This window comes from Acanthochromis polyacanthus, chromosome 9 (assembly GCF_021347895.1).
Source record: "Acanthochromis polyacanthus isolate Apoly-LR-REF ecotype Palm Island chromosome 9, KAUST_Apoly_ChrSc, whole genome shotgun sequence".
In the NCBI taxonomy this organism is placed as follows: domain Eukaryota; kingdom Metazoa; phylum Chordata; class Actinopteri; family Pomacentridae; genus Acanthochromis; species Acanthochromis polyacanthus.
The window spans coordinates 6,659,395-6,682,101 of NC_067121.1; the positions used below are offsets into that span (position 1 = coordinate 6,659,395).

Below are 22,707 nucleotides of genomic sequence, written 5' to 3' on the forward strand. Positions count from 1 at the left end.
ATTAATCTGCAAGCTTAAAGATCTGATTTCTCTTGCTGAGACGCACAGTGCCAAGAGGTGGCCAACTTTCTGCAGTCAATCGCTACAGACCTTCAAACTTCATGTGGCCTTCAGATTAGCTCAAGAACAGAGCTTCAGCAGAGAGCTTCATGGAATGGGTTTCCATGGCCGAGCAGCTGCATCCAAGCCGTACATCACCAAGTGCAATGCAAAGCGTGGGATGCAGTGGTGTAAAGCACGCTGCCACTGGACTCTAGAGCAGTGGAGACACGTTCTCTGGAATGACCAATCACGCTTCTCCATCTGGCAATCTGATGGACCAGTTTGGGTTTGGCGGTTGCCAGGAGAACCATACTTGTCAGACTGCATTGTGCCAAGTGTAAAGTTTGGTGGAGGGGGGATTATGGTGTGGGGTTGTCTTTCAGGAGCTGGGCTTGGCCCCTTAGTTCCAGTGAAAGGAACTCTGAATGCTTCAGCATACCAAGACATTTTGGACAATTCCATGCTCCCAACTTTGTGGGAACAGTTTGGAGCTGGCCCCTTCCTCTTCCAACATGACTGCACCAGTGCACAAAGCAAGGTCCATAAAGACATGGATGACAGAGTCTGGTGTGGATGAACTTGACTGGCCTGCACAGAGTCCTGACCTCAACCCGATAGAACACCTTTGGGATGAATTAGAGCAGAGACTGAGAGCCAGGCCTTCTGGTCCAACATCAGTGTGTGACCTCACAAATGAGCTTCTGGAAGAATGGTCAAAAATTCCCATAAACATGTTCCTAAACCTTGTGGACAGCCTTCCCAGAAGAGTTGAAGCTGTTATAGCTGCAAAGGGTGGACCAACGTCATATTGAACCCTATGGATTAGGAATGGGATGTCACTTATGTTCATATGCGAGTGAAGGCAGGTGAGCGAATACTTTTGGCAATATAGTGTACCTTGAGGCACAATGTACAGCTCTGAGAGACCTGAAGAGTACTTAGCCCTCAAACCATACCGTGGGCACTGAATTTCACTTTCTCAGAAGACGGTATTATTTCACAGTGATCTGTGTTGTTACAGTTGTTAAGGCTGTTGGGTGGTGTGTTCAAGAGAGCATTCATCAGAGAAAATCCAGTTCTTTGTTAGAGCTGGAGAGACACCCCGAGAACGGCCAAAAACTGCAACGTCTCCTCCAAACAACCTCTGACTGACAGCTGCAGATTGGCCTGAATAATCAGCTGAAGTTTCCTCAGCACGTCACAGTAACATCACTCTGGCTAGATGTGATCATCACCTCTGAGGCTTCAAAACAACTGATCATGTTGGAACTGATAGTGCCCTGGGAAGAGCGCATTGGGGAAGCCAATGAGAGGAAACACGACAAGTATCAGGAATTTGTAGAAAAGTAAAAGGACAGAGGCTGGAGGACATCCTATGAGCCCATAGATGTGGGCTGCAGAGGCTTTGCAGGATGCTCACTTTGCAACGTTCTCAGTCACCGGTTGTTATAGGAGCAGCTATTCAATTCAGTCAGCAAGTGAAACCGCAAAGAAAGTAACAAGTTGGCTTTGGCTTAAGATGGCTGATCTGTGGGTTACACTGTAAAGCAAGTCGGGGCCTGATCAAACCCAGCTGGGTCCCCTGGGTGAGGATGTCTGATGTTGTGAGACCAGAAACACTCGATAACTCCAGGTCACATCACTGATGATGCTTCCCAGCGCATCAGTGAGATGTTTCTTGTATTGCTTACCAGTGTTTCCCTCTAATATCAGTTGCAGTAGCAGCACTTTTAAAATATATATATTTTTAAATATCTGTCCATTCATTAGAACAACTTCTTGACTAAAGTAGCGCAGCCTTGCTCCACTTTGTGCAAAAACATGGTGTTCTAAACATCCGCTTTTATGTGAAGGCGTACAGACACTGAAGTAGAAAGCCCGAGTCAACAAAGAAAGCTGACTGCTACTGTCGGATGCAGGATCTGCTGCCTTTCATTAGGGGTTTATATTTTGCTCAGCCACGTAACATGAATAGAATTGTCACTCCTGGTATACCCCTCTGAGCTGTGGTTTACTGCTCTGTGCACGTTATAAACAGAGTGATGTCTGTTCATCTGGAGGTTTTGTGCAGACTGCAGTTAGGTTTTTGTAATATGTGGTTTGGATTTTTAAATGTAAGAGCATGTAAATGAAATGAAATATGTGTGGAACCTCTTAATCGAGATATTACATATTTCTCCTTTCTTTTTTTAAAAAAATGTACACTACCAGTCAAAAGTTTGGACACACCTTCTAATTCAATGATTTTGTTTATTTTCATTATTTTCTACATTGTTGGTTGATACTGAAGACATCAAAACTACAAAAGAACACATGGACGTATGCAGTAAACAAAAAGATGTTCAACAAAGCAGAATATGTTTTATATTTTAAATTCTTTGATAACTTAGCAGATTTTAAGCCTTCTCTCAGTCAGCTTCATGAAGTAGTCACCTGAAGTGGTTTTGAACTAACAGGTGTGCCTTGTCAAGAGTCAATTTGTGGAATTACTTGCTTTTTTATGTGTTTCAGACCATCAATTCGGGTTAGTACACAGTGGCCTTACACACGTGGACAAAATTGTTGGTACCCCTCAGTTAAAGAAGGAAAAACCCACAATTCTCACTGAAATCACTTGAAACTCACAAAAGTAACAATAAATAAAAATTTATTGAAAATTAAATAATCAAAAACAGCCATTACTTTTGAATTGTTGATTAACATAATTATTTTAAAAAACAAACTAATGAAACAGGCCTGGACAAAAATGATGGTACCTCTATAAAAGATTGAAAACTATTTGACCAGAGTGACATGATTAACTCAGGTGTGTCATTTAATTGACATCACAGGTGTTTCCAAACTCATAATCAGTCAGTCTGCCTATTTAAAGGGAGACAAGTAGTCACCCTGCTGTTTGGTGAAAAGGTGTGTACCACACTGAACATGGACAACAGAAAGCGAAGGAGAGAATTGTCCCAGGACATCCGAAAAAAAATGATAGACAAACATCTTAAAGGTAAAGGCTATAAGACCATCTCTAAACAGCTTGAAGTTCCTGTGAAAACAGTGGCTCATATTATTCAGAAGTTCAAGACCCACGGGACAGTAGCCAACCTCCCTGGACGTGGCCGCAAGAGGAAAATTGATGACAAATTGAAGAGACGGATCGTTGGAATTGTATCCAAAGAGCCCAGAGCAACCTCCAAAGAAATTAAAGGTGAACTCCAAGGCCAAGGTACATCAGTGTCAGATCGCACCATTCGTCGTTGTTTGAGCCAAAGTGGACTTCATGGGAGACGACCAAGGAGGACACCACTGATGAAAAAAACTCATAAAAAAGCCAGACTGGAATTTGCAAAAATGCATGTTGACAAGCCACAAAGCTTCTGGGAGAATGTCCTTTGGACAGATGAGACCAAACTGGAGCTTTTTGGTAAGGCACATCAACTCTATGTTCATAGACTCAAAAACCAAGCATACGAAGAAAAGAACACTGTCCCTACGGTGAAACATGGAGGAGGCTCAGTAATGTTTTGGGGCTGCTTTGCTGCATCTGGCACAGGGTGTCTTGAAAGTGTGCAAGGTACGATGAAATCTGAAGACTATCAAGGCATTCTGGAGAGAAATGTGCTGCCGAGTGTCAGAAAGCTTGGTCTCAGTCGCAGGTCATGGGTCTTCCAACAGGACAACCATCCAAAACACACAGCCAAAAACACCCAAGAATGGCTGAGAGAAAAGCGTTGGACTATTCTAAAGTGGCCTTCTATGAGCCCAGATCTGAATCCCATTGAACATATGTGGAAGGAGCTGAAACATGTCATTTGGAGAAGACACCCATCAAACCTGAGACAACTGGAGCTGTTTGCTCATGAGGAGTGGGCCAAAATACCTGTTGAAAGCTGCAGAACGCTCATTGACAAATACAGAAATCGTTTAATTGCAGTGATTGCCTCAAAAGGTTGTGCAACAAAATATTAAGTTATGGGTACCATCATTTTTGTCCAGCCCTATTTCATTAGTTTGTTTTTTTAAATAATTATGTTAATCAACAATTCAAAAGTGATGGCTGATTTTGATTATTTAATTTTCAATAAATTTTTATTTATTGTTACTTTTGTGAGTTTCAAGTGATTTCAGTGAGAATTGTGGGTTTTTCCTTCTTTAACTGAGGGGTACCGACAATTTTGTCCACGTGTGTATTTACATGCTAACATGTGTCCTTAAAGAAGTGTCTGCATGTGATGCTGCTGCATCAGGATTATCAGTGTTACACTGCTGCCCTCTAGTGGCTGCAAACACACACTGCATCCAGCCTTCAACTACTACTGCTACTATGACCAGACGCTTCTGTTGCTGAGGCTGCTGACACACTAAAACGATGTACAATTACTTCAGCGAAGTGCAAAACAACCACAATTAAATACGTTTTGAACAAAAAAACTCAAGACACAAACAGGAACAGAACAATCACCGTGCAAAGTGACTGACAGGATACTCAAAACAACTCCAGAACCACTAAAGCTAGATGCAAAGGGACATAATGAGACTCAAAACAGCCACAGCCACCTGATTATCAAAGAAGGTTAAATTTTAAGGCCAAGATCCTAGAATACAATAAGGTAAAGCTGAGGAAGCACATGAATGCTTGAGAATTAGACAAGATGGAGTCTCTTCTCCCTGAGACTTTGATAGTGGTGGAACAAGATGAAGAACCGAGCTGAACGTCTGGATGGATGTGATGTGGAGTACCACTGGTAATGAGCTCATAGACACTGGTGCAGATGAAAACTGGAGGTGGTTGAGGTGGAGGAGGGCTGCATCCATCTGACACTCAAATGGAAGCTGATGGCGCTCATTCAGGTGAAGCTCTATGCACATGCCCTGCATTTCAGAATAAATGTGAAGAGAAGAAGTCTTTAAATTTTTTTGTGTGTGTGTGTTGCACACTGTTATATTGTTGTGCATGTCTTTTTGTTATTTGAAAGCTCGACTTTGGAAATCCATGACCTTCTTTTTTGTACAGGAAAATATATAGATTCTGCCACTGCGTTCAAAAGTACAGCCCAGTGTTAATGTGTCTCCTTCAGCAGCAATGACGTCTGCTGGTGGCTGCATCACTGTTGTCCTCTTTACACTCATGCACAGGAAAACCTGTATCAGTAAAGATAACTGATTAAAGGAGAACAATCAGCTGTAAAGCAGTAAAATGATAATGATGATGAAAAGCTGTACAATTGAGCTGGCCTTCTGTTGGGACCAGTACAGGTAGTCGACAGCCTAAAAAATAAAAGATTTTATTTGCCTTTATTACATAGATATATTTATATTTTAGGCATTTTGTTTAGTCTGTGTCCTTGTTATTGTTCATAATCTGTTCATATATATTTGCAAATGCACAGTTAATATTCAAGCTAGAAACTCTGTGATAAGAGAGAGATGGACAAAGATGAACGAGGCAGAAACTACAGGTTGATTCGTTGTTTCTGCCAAAACAGATCAAAATCGGCAGCTATAATAAACTTGGTCTTTCTGTCTACCAAAGAAAAGAGCAGCAAAAATAATCCACAGCCAGTGTTCCATGTGGACAACAAGGTTTAAATCATCAGATAAAACTAGATGATGTTATCTACAGTGAGTTCTTCACAGCTGATGGTTCTAATGTGGAAGTTTGTGTCTCTTCTATAGTTCAGTAACAGCTCAGCTCCTCCCTGAATCTGTCCATCTCCTCTTTGATCTGTAGTTTCTTCTCACTGTGACTTTTCTTCCTGGTTAAAGACTGGTAGCAGCATCTTCAACCACTGTGAGGAGGGAGGTTGTTTTAGTGATTCTTTGATGACAGGAGTTAAAAGATTAATCATATTGATCACTGTTTTACAAACACAAGGACCAATATTTTTTGTCGCTGTACTATCGGGATAGACTCGAGAGAACATGTAATCCTTTTGTAAGTAAAGTTTACAAATGATCTGCAGCTCCTCAGCTGCTTCACGATGTGTTTTGAATGCATTTAAGCTGATGGGCATTCATATCTTGTTTAATAAGGACTGTAACACTGAAGGATCACATCAAAAATATCTCTGAGTAAGATATCAAGCACCTCACTAACTTTATTATTTATAAAACATTTTTTACTGATATTAACTGATACACACCTGCAAATGGGGAAAAATAGCCGTGTTTCTGCTGTTTGGACAGGGCTTTGTGTTTTTTATTTGTTATATAATCGAGTCAAGTCACCATTATTCCTATAGCACATTTAGAACAACAGCGGTTGAGGCAAAGTGCTTTTCAGTAGATAAGAAAGATTCAAATTTACTTAAAATGCCAAGCCTGAAAGTTATGGTTATGGACATACAATATTATCTGCGAAAACCCAAGCAGTTGGGGTTTCAAAAGCGGAAAGTAAAGGGCAAGTCGCTGTTTCTGCCGGAGCTTCCTACTGTAACACCCGATGCGGAATAAACAGTAAAACCCTCTCGCGTCGGCGGCTTTACAGATGTGTACTGAGCTGGAGGACGGTTGTTTTGTCGTGCCTCAGATGAATATTTGATCAGATGAAGTAACGATGAGTTCAGTCCAGAATCTGAGAGAGTTGATCAACGAGCGACTAACTGCTGCTGCTGAAGAAATATTCACGGAGTTTGAGAAAACCATCGTCCAGTACGAGGAGGAGATCGATCGTCAGCGCAGACTGCTGGATAACATCTGGAAACCACAAACAACACAACACACAGCAGGTTTGTAGAACTGTGATGAGTTAACTGATGAATAAGAGCTAATCAGAGCTGTGAGTTCCATTTAGTTTTAGTTGCACAGACAGAAATTACAGTGGCAGTTATTGTTTAGACAACATTCATTCATGAATCACTTTCCAAAACATTTAGCATTAAACACACTTCACATTAAATACGGAAGGAACTTAGTGTATTAAGAGATTACAGTAACCATAGAAAAAGAAGATTAGAGCTGGGAATAAAGGACAGGGCTGCTCTGGACATGGTTAATGCCTCAGATGTAAACAACAGGCAGTCTGATGAGAAATCAGTTCTGGGATTTTAACATTTCATCCGAAATCAATCCACTGTTGAATGTGTGACATTATCACATATAATGAAATTTAAAGAGATTTTGTGAACAACATGCCCGCACTGTACAACCCTGATGGTAAATAAAACTAGGGCTGAATGATGCATCTGTTTTAGGTTGTGATTAGAAGCAAACATTCAACTGCTGTGGCAATAAGTAGGATGAATAATTAGGAGATAATGTCATTTTTGTGACATATTGTGATATTATTTGTGAAGTATTTTTTAAAGTCAAATATTAGTTCATTCAAATAATTGGTACAACAAGAGCTTAACTGTCTGACTCAAGAACACACCATTCACGTCTTGGCTGTGTCAGTGACCCACTGAGATGCTACTGATGCTGAGGTATCCATCGATGGCTATAATATTTTTAGGATGGACAGAAATATACGTGGACATACATAGCAATATACATAAAAAATGATTTTCCTGCAACACTCTGTGCTGAGTTCATGCCTAATCATCTGGAACTGTTATGGGTCACAGTAAATCTTCCTCACCTAAAGCCAGTTTTAATAGGTTGCTGTAGGCCTCCTGGAACCGACAGTCAGTATTTGGATGGCTTGTGTGAGTGGATTGACAGAGTTGCAGATGTGAATGGGGAAATGTTCTTACTTGGAGATATGAATATTGACTGGCTTGCAAATCAGTGTCCATTGAAAAAGAAGATGGTATCATTAATTAATGCTTGTAACCTGTCACAGATGATTTCTAGACCAACAAGTTTTTACTAATAGCGTAGGCCATACAACTGCCACTTGTATTGACCATATTTATACAAATACTCCTGAACGTTGCTCTAAATCAGTCTCTCAGCCGGTGGCATTCAGCGACCAAAACTTGATTGCGATCACCAGGAAGACCAAGATCCCTAATTGTAAGATCAAAATTATACATAAGAGAATGTACAACAAATTTATGCCTGACCGTTTTTTGGAAGATGTTAGGAATATAAACTGGACTGAGGTGTATGCTTCTCTTGAGCCAGACTGTCAGGAAGCCGTCCGGCTCCTGACTGGTTTTTGTTTCCTGCCTCTGGCTGGATGCTGTTGCAGCTCCTGCCTGGTTTTTTCCCTGTCTCCCTCTCTCGCTCCCAGCTGATCGCCTGCTGCAGGACAGCTAATTGTGTGATGAGACTCAGCTGTGGAGCAATCAGCAAACACTATTCACCTGCCTTCCCTTTCTGTTTAAATATCCTCTGCTCCCCTCTTTGTGTGTGGGAGCATCACAGCTCAGACTGTCCAGTATATGGCTTTCCCCTCACTCCTTCTGTTTTCCCCAACTCTGGACTTTTGAAGATTTTCCCCTGTTGGATTCTATTGCTTTTGACTTTATTGGTTTTTAGTTGTATGGACTCAATCCCTTTTAAGACTCTGCATTTTTTGGACTTGCCACCGCTGTTTCCTTCCTGTTTTGAGTACGTGTCTTGGAGAGGATTATCACAGTAGTGAGTACGTGTTCCTTGTGTGTTTCCTGCTACAGAGTTCTGGATTTTGGTTAAATAAACTTTATTTTCACCACTACTCCTGTTGCCAGCCTGTTGGTATCTGCGCCTGGGTTCTACCACCCCCATTCGTGACACAGACGCCTCCTTACAGATCTTTATGAACATCTTTATGAAAATTGTTGATAATCATGCTCCAATGAGGAAGTGTACAGTTAAATGTGGACCTGCTCCATGGTTGAATGAGTCTTTGAAAGACCTCATGAACAAAAGAGATGAGGCCAAATCCATATTGGTAAAGTCTGGTTCAGTTGAGAATAGATTGAGATATTGTCAATTACAGAATAAAGTTACAAAACTGAATAGAACAATGAAAAAAGAATATCATAGGAATAGAATAAACATTGCAAAGCAAGACAGCAGAGAACTTTGGAGAACATTAAATGAAATAATGAGGAGAAAGGCAACTGGTAGAGCTTCTTTTGTGGAGTCAGAGGGCAGGTTCCTAACTAAACCACTTGACATTGCTAATTATTTTAATATTTTTTTCATAAACAAGGTAAGGGTACTAAGGCAGAATATGAACAACAGAGATTCCAATACTTTGAACTGATAAGAAATGGCTTAATGTTTAGTAAGACTTGCACTTTTCAGTTTAGAAGTGTGGAGGAGAGTGTGGTCAGGAAGATGTTGAAGGCCCTCCCTGAGCACAGCTCAATAGGCACCGACATGCTGGACAGTAAAGTGCTGCATCTTGCAGATAACCACATTTCTGGCCCTATATGCTGCATCTTAAATAAATGTTTAATGCATGGTATATATCACACTATATGGAAAGAAGGTAAAATAATTCCCTTACCTAAAGATGGCACTTACTGGACAGATCTGCAGACCCATTACCATCCTCCCTGTACTCAGTAAACTGATGGAGAAAATTGTCTATTTACAAATACAAGAATATTTAGACTGCAATTGTCTATAGGGCTGCAAATAACGATTATTTTAATAATCGATTAATCGGTCAATTATTTTTTCGATTAATCGATGAATCGGATAGAAAAACATTTTAAATTTCCGCCTCTTTATTCAGAAATAGAAGACTTGGAATGACAGAACAAATAAGATCATTGTAGTGAAGCCTTCGTCTTCAACCATCGACAGAGGCCTCACTTCAGTGACGATCATGTTGAGGATGCTCTCAGTCAGACAGCTGCTTGCTGTGGTGTACATGATGTCTTTCTCATCATGAAGACTGTCAGTGCTATTCATCGTGCTTCACTCCAACACAGACTAATGTCTTCACTCAGACATTGTCAGAAATATCTTCAAATTATTACCACCATAGTGTGCAAGTTACGTTTATTTGCAATACATATTCAAACCCTGCTTAAACTGATGAAAGTGAAATAAATCCTATCTCTCACACACACGCCCTATCACTAATCATTAATCAGTTAATAAGCAAACCCTAACATCAGACAAGCTACTAGAGAGACCGATGTTACGTTTCCTCATTTAAAACGGAACAAATGTAGGATAATGTAGTGACTTAAGGTCCACTAGATGCGACACATCGCATGTGGCATGCTGGTCCGGTTGGTGCGTTTCCAGCTGCGATCCGGTGTGTTTACCTGCAGCTCATTTGCATAAAATGGACTTGACTTCTACTGTCCTTAAACATCTAAACTAGCCATCAGTGAACTAAAAAAAGGACAGATTCAGCTGCTGCACAGATTATTTCTCGCCTCAAATGCTTTAGAAATACTTTTCCCTGAAGTGTTTTCGAAATAATAGAGAAAGTTTGTGGCGCAGCTGCTGTGTTTATCAGACTCATCTACCGGACAGTCAAGCTGAAAGCGCGGTCACGTGACCACGTAGTGGCCCGTTCGTGACCATCCGTCATCAGTACGATTTTCAGATGGGTGCATTTGCATGTAGTGGACATGCAGCATGTCTTTGTTTTGTGAAGCGTGAAATGCTCTCATACTTTTGAGGACTTCGTCAAACAGTTTTCTTCGTGCTGGTCATGTTTCATTTGTTGAATTTACTCTTTCTTTGAAAATACCTCCTCTGCTCTACATCCACCTTGCTCTGTTCAACTTGCTCTGTAGGTGAAGTAGACGGCTCCACGACATGGCGAGTGACGCATGAATTGCGCGACACAACGAATCGATAATGCAATTCGTTGCCAACGCTTTTAATGATCGATTATTATCGATTTGTTGTTGCAGCTCTAATTGTCTGTACACAAAATTTCAACACGCTTACAGATGCAACCACTCTACATGTTCTGCACTTACACAAATGACTGATGACTGGTTAAAAGAGATGGATAACTCTAAGATGACAGGAGCAGTGTTGCTGGATTTTAGTGCAGCATTCGACGTCATTGATCACGATCTCTTGACAGGTAAACTTGAATGCTATGGATTTAAACCAAATGCCATCTCATTTATTAGAAGTTATCTTTCATGCATAACTGAAAAAGTGTATTACAATGGCAGCTGGTCGAACTCTAAAGATCTAGACCAGGGCTATTCAACTAAATTTTTCAAAACCATTATCAAAAACCCAAGGGGCCGGGGGCCAGACCGCCACAGTGTCTTCCCTGTGCTATGAATATGTGTACACTTGACACAACACACAACAACCACATTTTCACATTTAAAGTTTTATTTAACTAGTAACTGTAAAAGTAGTACTTTTACAAAAAAAGTGGTTGAATTTTATGGCATCTCAAATTTCAACATTTCAAAATAAAAATAAATACCAAGTCCATGATGTGCATCTGCTCATCATGGACTCTAACATGAACAACAAAAACATGAACAACAAACAACAAAAAATAAATCAAATAGTGCAGCTTATGAAAAAGTGCTTCATATTTGTGCAACAGCAACATATCACAGCAGCTCAAGGCACACTTATTGTACTCTCTTTAACTCTCAAAAAGGGGACAGGCCTAGACTACACACATAGGCAACTAATGAGACAGATTGCACTTCTTTGACTGGGCAATGGCAGAGAAAGAGGGTTCAGAGGGCATGAGGGCTACCCGCAAACAGTAACACAAATGTTAATTTGTCAAGGAGGCACGGTTGCTTGTTTTAATTGCATTCATGTGAGAGAAGCTGGACTCATAGGTGTATGTTGAGCCAAACATTGTTAGCACAGATATTGCCAGCTTTCTTATGTTGGGGAATTTGTTCACATGAATACAGTTTGTCCAAAATTTTGAGATGGATTCATTCTCAAGTGCCTGCTTCAGAACGGAGGACACCTGCATGTCAATTATTTCCAGTTGCAGGGGACCCTCATCAATTTCAAGTGATGCAAGGAACTCTTGTTCTTTTCTGGAAATAGCAGCTACATTGGCAAATGGGTTGCTCACAAAATGCATCAATTCTCTGGGCATGTCAAAGTCATCAAATCGTTGTGCAAAGTTTTCCCTCAATTTATCAATGAAATCTGTCATTAGTTGAGTGACTTTTGGTTTGACTTCACTTGTTGATGACTTGAAAGAGTTGCAAAGTGTGGGAAAATGGAGAATTCTGTCAGTAAGATCAGATGAGAAATGAACTAGCTTCGTTTGAAATGCAGTGAGACTTTCAACAATATCAATAACCGTTTTTTTCTACCCTGCAGTTACAGATTAAGTTGATTCAGATGATGAAACACGTTGCTTAAAAAGCACATATTGGACACAAATCCAATATTAGCGACAGAAACGTGTTAGCTTTCGTCTGCTTGGACTCATGGAGAAATGTTATAATTTCCTTCCTGAGGTCACATACTCTCTTGAGTGCATTGCCCTTGCTTAGCCACCGAACGTCATTATGCAACAGTAAATCACTATGATCAGCTGACATAGCCTCAAGTAGTTGACGAAAGAGTCTGTGTTGAAGACTGGAGGTGGATCTGATAAAGTTAATCATAGCCATAACTGAATCCATTGTATTTTTCAACTCACCACTGAGTCGGGCGCACAGAGCACTCTGGTGGATCAAGCAGTGGAGTGATTTCATCTTCGGTGGGATAGCGCGCAATCGTGCAGCCAGGCCTTTGATGCTCCCCGACATAGATGGAGCACCGTCTGTTACTAGCATGTTAACCTGCTCCAAATTAAGCTTGTTGTCTTTGAAAAAAGCAACAATCTTATTGAAGACGACTTCACCTGTTGTCTGTCCTTCCAGTGGTATTAGTCCCAGAATGTCCTCTATGAAAACGTCCCCATCAAAAAAAAAACGCACAAACACAGTTGAGACATGTCAGTTATCTGTGCACTCGTCCACAGCCAGTGAAATAACAGCAGCTTTCCTCAGTTCACCCAAAAGAGTTTCAAAGACGTCTGTGGCTAAAACATCTATTCTTCTTGCTGTTGTTGTGTCTGACATGGGTATTGACTTGATAGAAGACATCACTTGCTCTTTCACTTTATCGTCTGTCACCACCTGAATGAATGAATGGATGAACAAACGCATGAATGAATGAATTAATGAATGCCATTTTTATTAACTATATGGATGTACTGTACAATTCAATCATAGTGGAGGCAAATGGGAAACGAAGTATATACAAACCTCCTCAAGAGCAGCAAGCATGCATTCTTTTATCATCTCCGCATCTGTGAACGTTTTTTTTCTTCTTGCCAAGGATCCACGCAACACGGAGAGAAGCTGTAGTTGCTCTCTCCTGGACTGTGCAAGCCCGAGTGAAGTTACTGCGTGTTTTATTATAGTTTTCAGTGAGCTTTTAAATCTTTTCCTTGCGCAAATCTGAACCCGGGGGATAGTTAGCATCGAACTTGTGATGGGTTGTGATGAAGTGCCTGCAAAGGTTGTATTCTTTTGCGACAGCATTTACTTGGTTACAGAGCAAACACATCGGTCTGCCCTCAGGAGTTTCAATGTAGGCATATTTGCCTGTCCAGTCGGCATTAAACTGGCGATTTTCCAAATCAACCTTCCTTTTTTTCGGTTTCGATAGCGACATGTTCACTCAGGCTTCTTCCTTTTTCTCCTCCTCCTCCCACTCCTCCCGCTCTGCAATCCTTCTTTTTCTACTGTCGGTAGGTAGAGAGGCATAGCACTGCACAACGCCACAGCACCCCCTACCTTCCCAGGCAGTGTGAAACATAAGGATTTGTACATGTAGGATGTGTACATGTGGCGGACGTCTGTGTTTTTTTCTTTTTGGCAATCTTCCGCGGGCCGGACCAAAATGCTTGGCGGGCCTGATCTGGCCCGCGGGCCGCCAGTTGAATAGCCCTGATCTAGAGTGTGGTGTGCCGCAGGGCAGCTGCCTTGGACCACTTCTGTACTCCATTTTCACAAATGACTTGCCATCTGTTTTGCACAAACCAAATGTACAAATGTATGCTGATGATTCAACACTGTATTATGCAGCACGTACTAGCAGAGAGCTAGACGATGTTTTGACTTTTGAGTTAGACTTGGTCTTTGATTGGATACAACGAAACAAGATGGTATTGAACATCTCAAAGACCAAATCTGTTATTCTGGGATCAAGTCACAAACTGTCATCCAGACCTACACTGAGACTGAACTTGTCTGGCGAACCTATAGAACAAGTTGATAAGGTTAAATTATTAGGCATTTTTAATAGATAGTCAATTGTCATGGTCAGAACACATTGACACAATTATTAAGAAAATTGGTAATGGCATCTCTATGGTGAGAAAATGCCTTCCTTATGTTACTGAACACATTTTGGGTCAGGTAGTTAATTCTAAGTCACCTGGACTATTGCTCACCTCTTTGGTCCTTTGCATCAAAGAGCCTGCTGAACAAACTACAAATTGCCCAGAATAGAGCCGCCAGACTTGTTTTACATTGCCCCATCAGAGTAAACACAGAAAGTATGCATCATAAACTCTCATGGTTAAAAGTAGAAAAAAGGCTTTCTTTAAGGACAGTCACATTCTTTAGCAATACTGTTTATTCCACCAAACCTGAGTTTTTACATAATCAAATTATCAGATGTAGTCAGATTCAGTCATTCCACTTGATTAGCAGAAGATGCTCAAATTACATTAGCATGCCCAAAATCCAATGCTTTGCAAAAGGCAGTTATCTATCATGCCATCAAGCTTTGGAATAGCTGCCCCCTCCACATACGACAATCTAACAGTAAGGCCTCATTCAAATACCACCTTAGAATGCAGTACTTAGGGGATGAGCAATAATCCAGTCCAACAAGTATAATGTCCTATTTCTGTGTTGTTTCTTGTTCTGTTTGTTCCTGTTGACTGAATGATTGGTCTAATATCAACTTGTCACCGTAAACATAATGTACATTAGATGTCTATTTGGAATGATGTCATCTGGGAACATAATCTTTTGTATGTAATTTGTTGTATGTATGTAAGGTTGTCTTCTTTTTCTGACCCCAGGAAGACTAGCTGGTGCCATTGGCATCAGCTAATGGGGATCCTTTTAAATAAATAAATAAATTGTGTAATAGTTTCTTTTTTAAACATGACAGAGCATTTGTTGAACCACACCGTGCAGATCGGTGGGCACAAAGTGCACTTTAAAGTTACCTGTTCAAACTCAGTAAAACTGAGTAACAGTTTTCTTGTCATTATTTGGTGGCCAATCAGCCTATTTCCTGAATTGCAGCCTTTTTGGATTTGTTAGTTCTGTTGTTTCAAACTGTGATTTTGATTTGAAATTCATCATTCATTAGGCGCCTGTCACTGATTTTACAAATTCATGCCGTCCTCATTGTGTGATAGTCACACTTTCTGGAAAATATTGCAAGGGAGAGGATTGTCTAGAATGCACTGCTGATCCAACCACAACCTGACTCTGGATAAGCAGAAGAAAATGAATGAAAGGATGGATGTATGTCATAAGTAACCTTTTCCTTGTGTCCCTTTATCCTTCCAGATTTCCTACAGCAACATGTGTCTGCAGATGAGGTCATCTCTGAGCACCACTGCTGTAACTCCATTCTAGACCAAGAAAACTCAGAACATCCACAGATTAAACAGGAACAAGAGGAACTGTGCAGTCTGGATGGACAGCAGCTTGTACTAAATCAGGAAACTCATATCTTAATGCTGATTCAGTGCAAGTCCAAATGTGAAGAATTCTCTGAAGAAATATTCAGAGTCTTTGAAAAAACAATTAACCAGTACGAGGAAGAGATTTATCGTCAGCGCAGACTGCTGGATAACATCTGGAAACCCAGAACTACGTTACACACAACAGGTATTTAAAACTGCGATGGTCTGATTTAACTAATGTACATTAATCATGTCGCGCTAATCTGAACACTACATTCTGTATGTTTTCCCGAGAAACTGTCATAGATACAGTTGCAAGAAAAAGTATGTGAACCCTTTGGGATTACATGGATTTCTGCATACATTGGTCATAAAATATGTTCTGATCTTCATTTAAGTCATACAACTAGACCAGGGGTCAGCAACCTTTAACACTCAAAGAGCCATTTTGACCCGTTTCCTACAGAAAACACTGGGAGCCGCAAAATCCTTTTGACATTTAAAATGAAGACAACACTGCATATATCGCTTTTTTTTTTTTTACCTCTATGCCTTTGTTAATCAGTCGTGATTAATTAATTACAAAGCCTTTAATTAGATAGATTCATTTTTTTAATCGTGTCCTTCCACTAATATTTATCTTACTTGGTTAATGTCATTTTTGCTCCTGGACCTCATATGTTACATAATGTTAGCTGGAAATCAATATTTTGCGAATGCCTATTTAACTTGTAAAATGTATTTATCTTAAGCTAATAACTTTTCTCCGGTAAGTCGCTGCCCTACAAGACGACACTCCTCTGACTCTCTGACCTGCTGCCTGGACATTGAGCGGTGTTCTTGCTAGTAACGCGTATTATCCTATCATGAGTACTTCTGACTCAAAGACAAGACGTGTCTTTCTTGGAGTTGAGCTTTAATACACAGGCTTGCCATTCTTAAGTACAAAACGATGTGAAACTACAGGCGTTGCTTCTCCAGGAGTAAAACAAAAAAAAAAGGCACGAAACGTGTGGGAATCGGAAGCTCCGTGTTGTTTCTCTGCATCAATTTGCGCTCTCATGTCACAGGGGAAAACCCCAGCAACACATCCGGTGGAGTGACACGGCAAAATAAGAGCGGTAATTTCACAATAAAACTATATTAAAATGCATTGAAACACGCCTGAAAGGCAGAACAATTTATTTTCCAAAGTTACAGGGAGCCACAACAGAGGGCTGAAAGAGCAGCATGCGGCTCCGGAGCCGCGGGTTGCCGACCCCTGAACTAGACAAACACAGTCTGCTTAAATAGTACAGCACAAAAAATGTATAGGTTTTCATGTTTTTATTGAATACAGCAGGTAAACATTCAAAGTGCAGGGTGGAAAAAGTTTCTGAACCTTTAAATTTAATAACTGATTGACCCTCCTTTGGCAGCAATAACCTCAACCAAACGCTTTCTGTAGTTGCAGATCAGACCTGCACAACGATCAGGAGGAATTTTAGACCATTCCTCTGAACAAAACTGTTTCAGTTCAGCAATAGTCTTTGGCTGTCTGGTGTGAATCGCTCTCTTGAGGTCATGCCACAGCATCTCAATCGGGTTGAGGTCAGGACTGTGGCTGGGCCACTCCAGAACGTGGATGTTCTTCTGTTGAAGCCATTCTGTTGTTGTTTTACTTTTATGCTTTGGGTCGTTGTCCTGTTGCATCACCCATCCTCTCTTGAGTTTCAGTTGGCGGACAGATGGTCTGAGGTTTTCCTGCAAAATGTCTTGATACACTTTGGAATTCATGTTTATCCCCCGCCGGCCGTAGGCACGGAAGGGGGATATTGGCGTGGACACGTCCGTCCGTCTGTCCGTCCGTCCGTATGTCCGTACGTACGTACGTCCACATTTCGTTTCCGGAGCATATCTCAGAAACTACTCAAGGGATTTCATTCATATTGCACCCAGGCCATCTCTATATAGTATAGATGTGCCTTTTGGGGTGTATGACCTTGACCTCATTTTCAAGGTCATAGTGAGGCACTTCAAATATTTTTTGGTTTCCGGATCATATCTCAGACACTAGTTGAGGGATTTCATTCATATTGCACACACTAAGCCTGTTGGTAATGTAGATGTGCCTTTTGGGGTGCATGACCTTGACCTGACTGTTTTTTTTATTGTAGTGAAGATGTATCATTTTGTAGGTGTATCGTCCAGTATATATTATTATTTCTTGCCCTTAGAGGCACTATATATAAGGTGGGGGATGTTTTAGGCCGAGCGTGTTTATTCCGTCGATGACAGCAATCCGTCCAGGGCCTGAGGCAGCAAAGCACCCCCAAACCATGATGCTTCCTCCACCATATTTCACAGTTGGGATGATGTTTTTATGTTGGTGTGCTGTGCCTTTTTTTCTCCACACATACCGTTGTGTGTCTTTTCCAAACAATTCACTTTTGGTCTCATCCGTCCACAGAATATTTTGCCAGTAGTGCTGTGGAACATCTAGGTGCTCTTTTGCAAATTTCAAGCATGCAGCAATGTTTCTCTTGGACAGCAATGGCTTCCTCCGTGGTGTCCTCCTATGGACTCTATTCTTGTTAAGTGTTTTTCTTATGGTAGATACATCAACAATAATCTTAGCATGTGCCAGAGATTTCTGTAGGTCTTCAGATGACACTCTAGGATTCTTCTTCACCTCATTTACGATTCTGCGTTGTGCTCTTGCAGTCATCTTAACAGGACAACCACATAGAGGGAGAGTTGCAACAGTGCTGAACTTTCTCCATTTGTAAACAGTCTGTCTTACCATTGGCACATGGACATCAAGGCTTTTGGAGATACTTTTGTAACCCTTTCCAGCTTTATGCAAATCAACAGTTCTTGATCGAAGATCTTCAGAGAGCTCTTTTGTGCGAGGCATGGTTCACATCAGGCAATATTACAATAATACAGAAATTCTAAACTGGTGGGTGTCTTTTATAGAGCAGGACAACTTTGATATATAACGATGGTATGCGGATGCTACTTAGGGTTCCACGCTGGAGCAGTGCGAGTCAAATGTTCGTAAATGTAGGTGTGCCCACATGCCCTGCTGTTTTGCGCAACCTAATGTTCAGATGCAGGAGTAGACTGTTGAACTCTTCCAACAGCATCATTGCTGTACTGACCAACCCTGGACTAAGTTCAGTACGGTACTTTTCTATTTTATGGACTCACTGGCATTGGAGCCTGTATAGAAAAGTTATTTAATTGTTATGTGTCTTTTTTTTTTATTTTTTATGGACCAGTTATTGTGTCTGAAATAAAGTATTGAATTGAATTTAATCAACACATTCCACCTCATCACGTTGATTGGAGTCCAGGTTGGTTCACACCTGGCTGCAGTTACCTCTTGAAGAAGTAATTGGCCTAGGGGTTCACATACTTTTTCCACCCTGCACTTTGAATGTTTACCTGTTGTGTTCAATAAAAACATGCAAACCTATACATTTTTTGTGCTGTACTATTTAAGCAGACTGTGTTTGTCTAGTTATATGACTTAGATGAAGATCAGAACATATTTTATGACCAATGTATGCAGAAATCCATCTAATCCCAAAGGGTTCACATACTTTTTCTTGCAACTGTAGCATTATTGCATGTTCTACATGTCGAGAGTATTGCACAGTTTTTCTCAGTCGCTTTGGTTCACTTCTCCGATCAGAATTGAAATTCTCAAAGCTACTTGTTCAATCTTCACTTCATTGTGTCATTTGTGCACATCAAAAAAGCAGTTTCTCATTTAACAAGTAGAAAATGCTTTGGTACACCAAAGGGAAATGTGTGAAGGTTTAGAGTTTTCTGAAATAGCTCAAAGACGCAAGAGAAGATATTCGTGATGTGGATGAGAATTTGTGTCCCAACAGACAGGAACGTAATTTTTTTATTTTTTGTAAAATTAATAATCAAACAAATTGAGCCTTCCTTTTTTATGAATCATGGCATTATACTGTTCCTTGATTTACAAAAGACATTTTTTTTTCTGTTCTGTGTACTTATACTATTGCAGGACTTTGTACTGCCATGCAAAATGAACCCACTGTGACTAAAAATGTGACCAAAGTAAAAAACAACCAGAAGCTGTTTGAGAATGAGGGGGGCTCCTAAAAGGCAATGTTTTCATGTTTCCCTTTGTCCCTCCAGACCTTTTACAGCAACATGTCTGTCAGAAAGAGGGGGTTCTCGCTGAGCAGCAGCTCGATAACCAGGAGAAGAATTCCAGTCTGGATGAGGAGAACCCAGAGCCACCACAGATTAAAGTGGAACAGAAGGAACTTTGCACCAGTCTGGATGGAGATGTCCTTGTAGTGAAGCTGGAGACTGATACCTATACAGTGACTTCTGCTTACGAGGACAGTGACCACAGTGAACCAGAACCAATCAGTGACCGGCTTCTCTTTCACCATTCACCTGTAGCTGAGAGCTCAGATCAGGAAGTAGACTCGGGCTCAACGAAAAATGCAGAACTGATGCCAAACAGCAGTCACAGTACCAACTTAAACTATTCTTCCATGACAGGAAATCGATGCGATACTGAGGCAGAGAAAAAGTCTGTAAAATGTGATTTTTGCGACAAGCCTTTTAAAGATAAGTACCAACTGAAGAAACATTACAGAATCCACACAGGTGAGAAACCATATCTCTGTAAAATATGTGGAGAAAGTTTTGGTTATAGTAAATCTCTAAAAGCCCACATGACAATTCACACAGGTGAGAAGCCGTATGCTTGTGAAACATGTGGTAAACATTTTAGTCTAAGTTGTAATTTGTCACGCCACATGAGAACTCACACAGGTGAGAAGCCGTATTCTTGCAAAACTTGTGGGAAAAATTTCAGTCAGAGTGGTAACTTGTTGCACCACATGAGAACTCACACAGGTGAGAAGCCTTATTCTTGTGAAATATGTGAGAAAAAATTCAGTCAGCATGGTCTTTTGTCGGTCCACATGACAACTCACACAGGTGAGAAGCCGTTTGCTTGTGAAACATGTGGGAAAAGTTTCAGTCTAAGTTCTAATTTATCTCGCCACATGAGAACGCACACAGGTGAGAAACCGTATTCTTGCCAAACTTGTGGGAAAAGTTTCAGTCAGAGTGGTAATTTGTTTCACCACATGAGAGTTCACACAGGTGAGAAGCCATATTCTTGTGAAATATGTGAGAAAAGTTTTAGCGAAAGTGGTAATTTGACTGCGCACATGAGAACTCACACAGGTGAGAAGCCTCATTCTTGTGAAACATGTGGCAAAACTTTCATTAAACATGGCCATTTATTACGTCACATGAGAACCCACACAGGAGAGACGCCATACAACTGTATCACCTGTGGGGAAAGATTTAAATATGTGTCAACGCTGAAAAGTCACATGAGATCTCATACAGATGAGACACTGTAGTCCTGAAACATTTGCCAGAACAAAGCTTGATCAAACATGAATTCATTCAAGTTAGAAGTCGATCTTGCAGATTTCAACCTGAGATGGTTCTAATAAATTGTGGTTTCCATTTGTGTCAGACTGCAGAATCAATTCGAGGTTGCGTGGTGACTCTTATAGAAGCACATTGTATTTGCAAAAGAAACACAACTAAAATTGTCTTGTACATACAAGAAAAGACCTAATGATGTTATATTCATTATCAATCTCTGCTGTAGTTGAGAGGAGGCGATGCTTCTACCTTATTTAATGTATTGAACATGAGTTTGAACATCCATCTACACACGTGGACAAAATTGTTGGTACCCCTCAGTTAAAGAAGGAAAAACCCACAATTCTCACTGAAATCACTTGAAACTCACAAAAGTAACAATAAATAAAAATTTATTGAAAATTAAATAATCAAAAACAGCCATTACTTTTGAATTGTTGATTAACATAATTATTTAAAAAAACAAACTAATGAAACAGGCCTGGACAAAAATGATGGTACCTCTATAAAAGATTGAAAACTATTTGACCAGAGTGACATGATTAACTCAGGTGTGTCATTTAATTGACATCACAGGTGTTTCCAAACTCATAATCAGTCAGTCTGCCAATTTAAAGGGAGACAAGTAGTCACCCTGCTGTTTGGTGAAAAGGTGTGTACCACACTGAACATGGACAACAGAAAGCGAAGGAGAGAATTGTCCCAGGACATCCGAAAAAAAATGATAGACAAACATCTTAAAGGTAAAGGCTATAAGACCATCTCTAAACAGCTAGAAGTTCCTGTGACAACAGTGGCTCATATTATTCAGAAGTTCAAGACCCACGGGACAGTAGCCAACCTCCCTGGACGTGGCCGCAAGAGGAAAATTGATGACAAATTGAAGAGACGGATCGTTGGAATTGTATCCAAAGAGCCCAGAGCAACCTCCAAAGAAATTAAAGGTGAACTCCAAGGCCAAGGTACATCAGTGTCAGATCGCACCATTCGTCGTTGTTTGAGCCAAAGTGGACTTCATGGGAGACGACCAAGGAGGACACCACTGCTGAAAAAAACTCATAAAAAAGCCAGACTGGAATTTGCAAAAATGCATGTTGACAAGCCACAAAGCTTCTGGGAGAATGTCCTTTGGACAGATGAGACCAAACTGGAGCTTTTTGGTAAGGCACATCAACTCTATGTTCATAGACTCAAAAACCAAGCATACGAAGAAAAGAACACTGTCCCTACGGTGAAACATGGAGGAGGCTCAGTAATGTTTTGGGGCTGCTTTGCTGCATCTGGCACAGGGTGTCTTGAAAGTGTGCAAGGTACGATGAAATCTGAAGACTATCAAGGCATTCTGGAGAGAAATGTGCTGCCTAGTGTCAGAAAGCTTGGTCTCAGTCGCAGGTCATGGGTCTTCCAACAGGACAACGATCCAAAACACACAGCCAAAAACACCCAAGAACGGCTGAGAGAAAAGCGTTGGACTATTCTAAAGTGGCCTTCTATGAGCCCAGATCTGAATCCCATTGAACATATGTGGAAGGAGCTGAAACATGCCATTTGGAGAAGACACCCATCAAACCTGAGACAACTGGAGCTGTTTGCTCATGAGGAGTGGGCCAAAATACCTGTTGACAGCTGCAGAACGCTCATTGACAAATACAGAAATCGTTTAATTGCAGTGATTGCCT

The 22,707-nt window shown here is 40.7% G+C and overlaps 2 protein-coding genes across 5 annotated transcripts in view; one reads left to right on the plus strand and one right to left on the minus strand.

The window, feature by feature from the left end:
* LOC110969651 (zinc finger protein OZF-like) overlaps positions 1–22,707 on the minus strand; it is a 279,312-nt gene that overhangs the window by 217,880 nt on the left and 38,725 nt on the right. The gene's annotated exons all lie outside the window — the stretch shown is intronic.
* LOC127535336 (zinc finger protein 260-like) lies at positions 6,472–21,325 on the plus strand. Its single transcript, XM_051953147.1, has 3 exons — positions 6,472–6,761; positions 15,468–15,791; positions 19,745–21,325. Exons 1-3 carry the CDS (start codon positions 6,590–6,592, stop codon positions 20,995–20,997), a joined length of 1,749 nt encoding a protein of 582 aa, XP_051809107.1. The 5' UTR covers positions 6,472–6,589; the 3' UTR covers positions 20,998–21,325.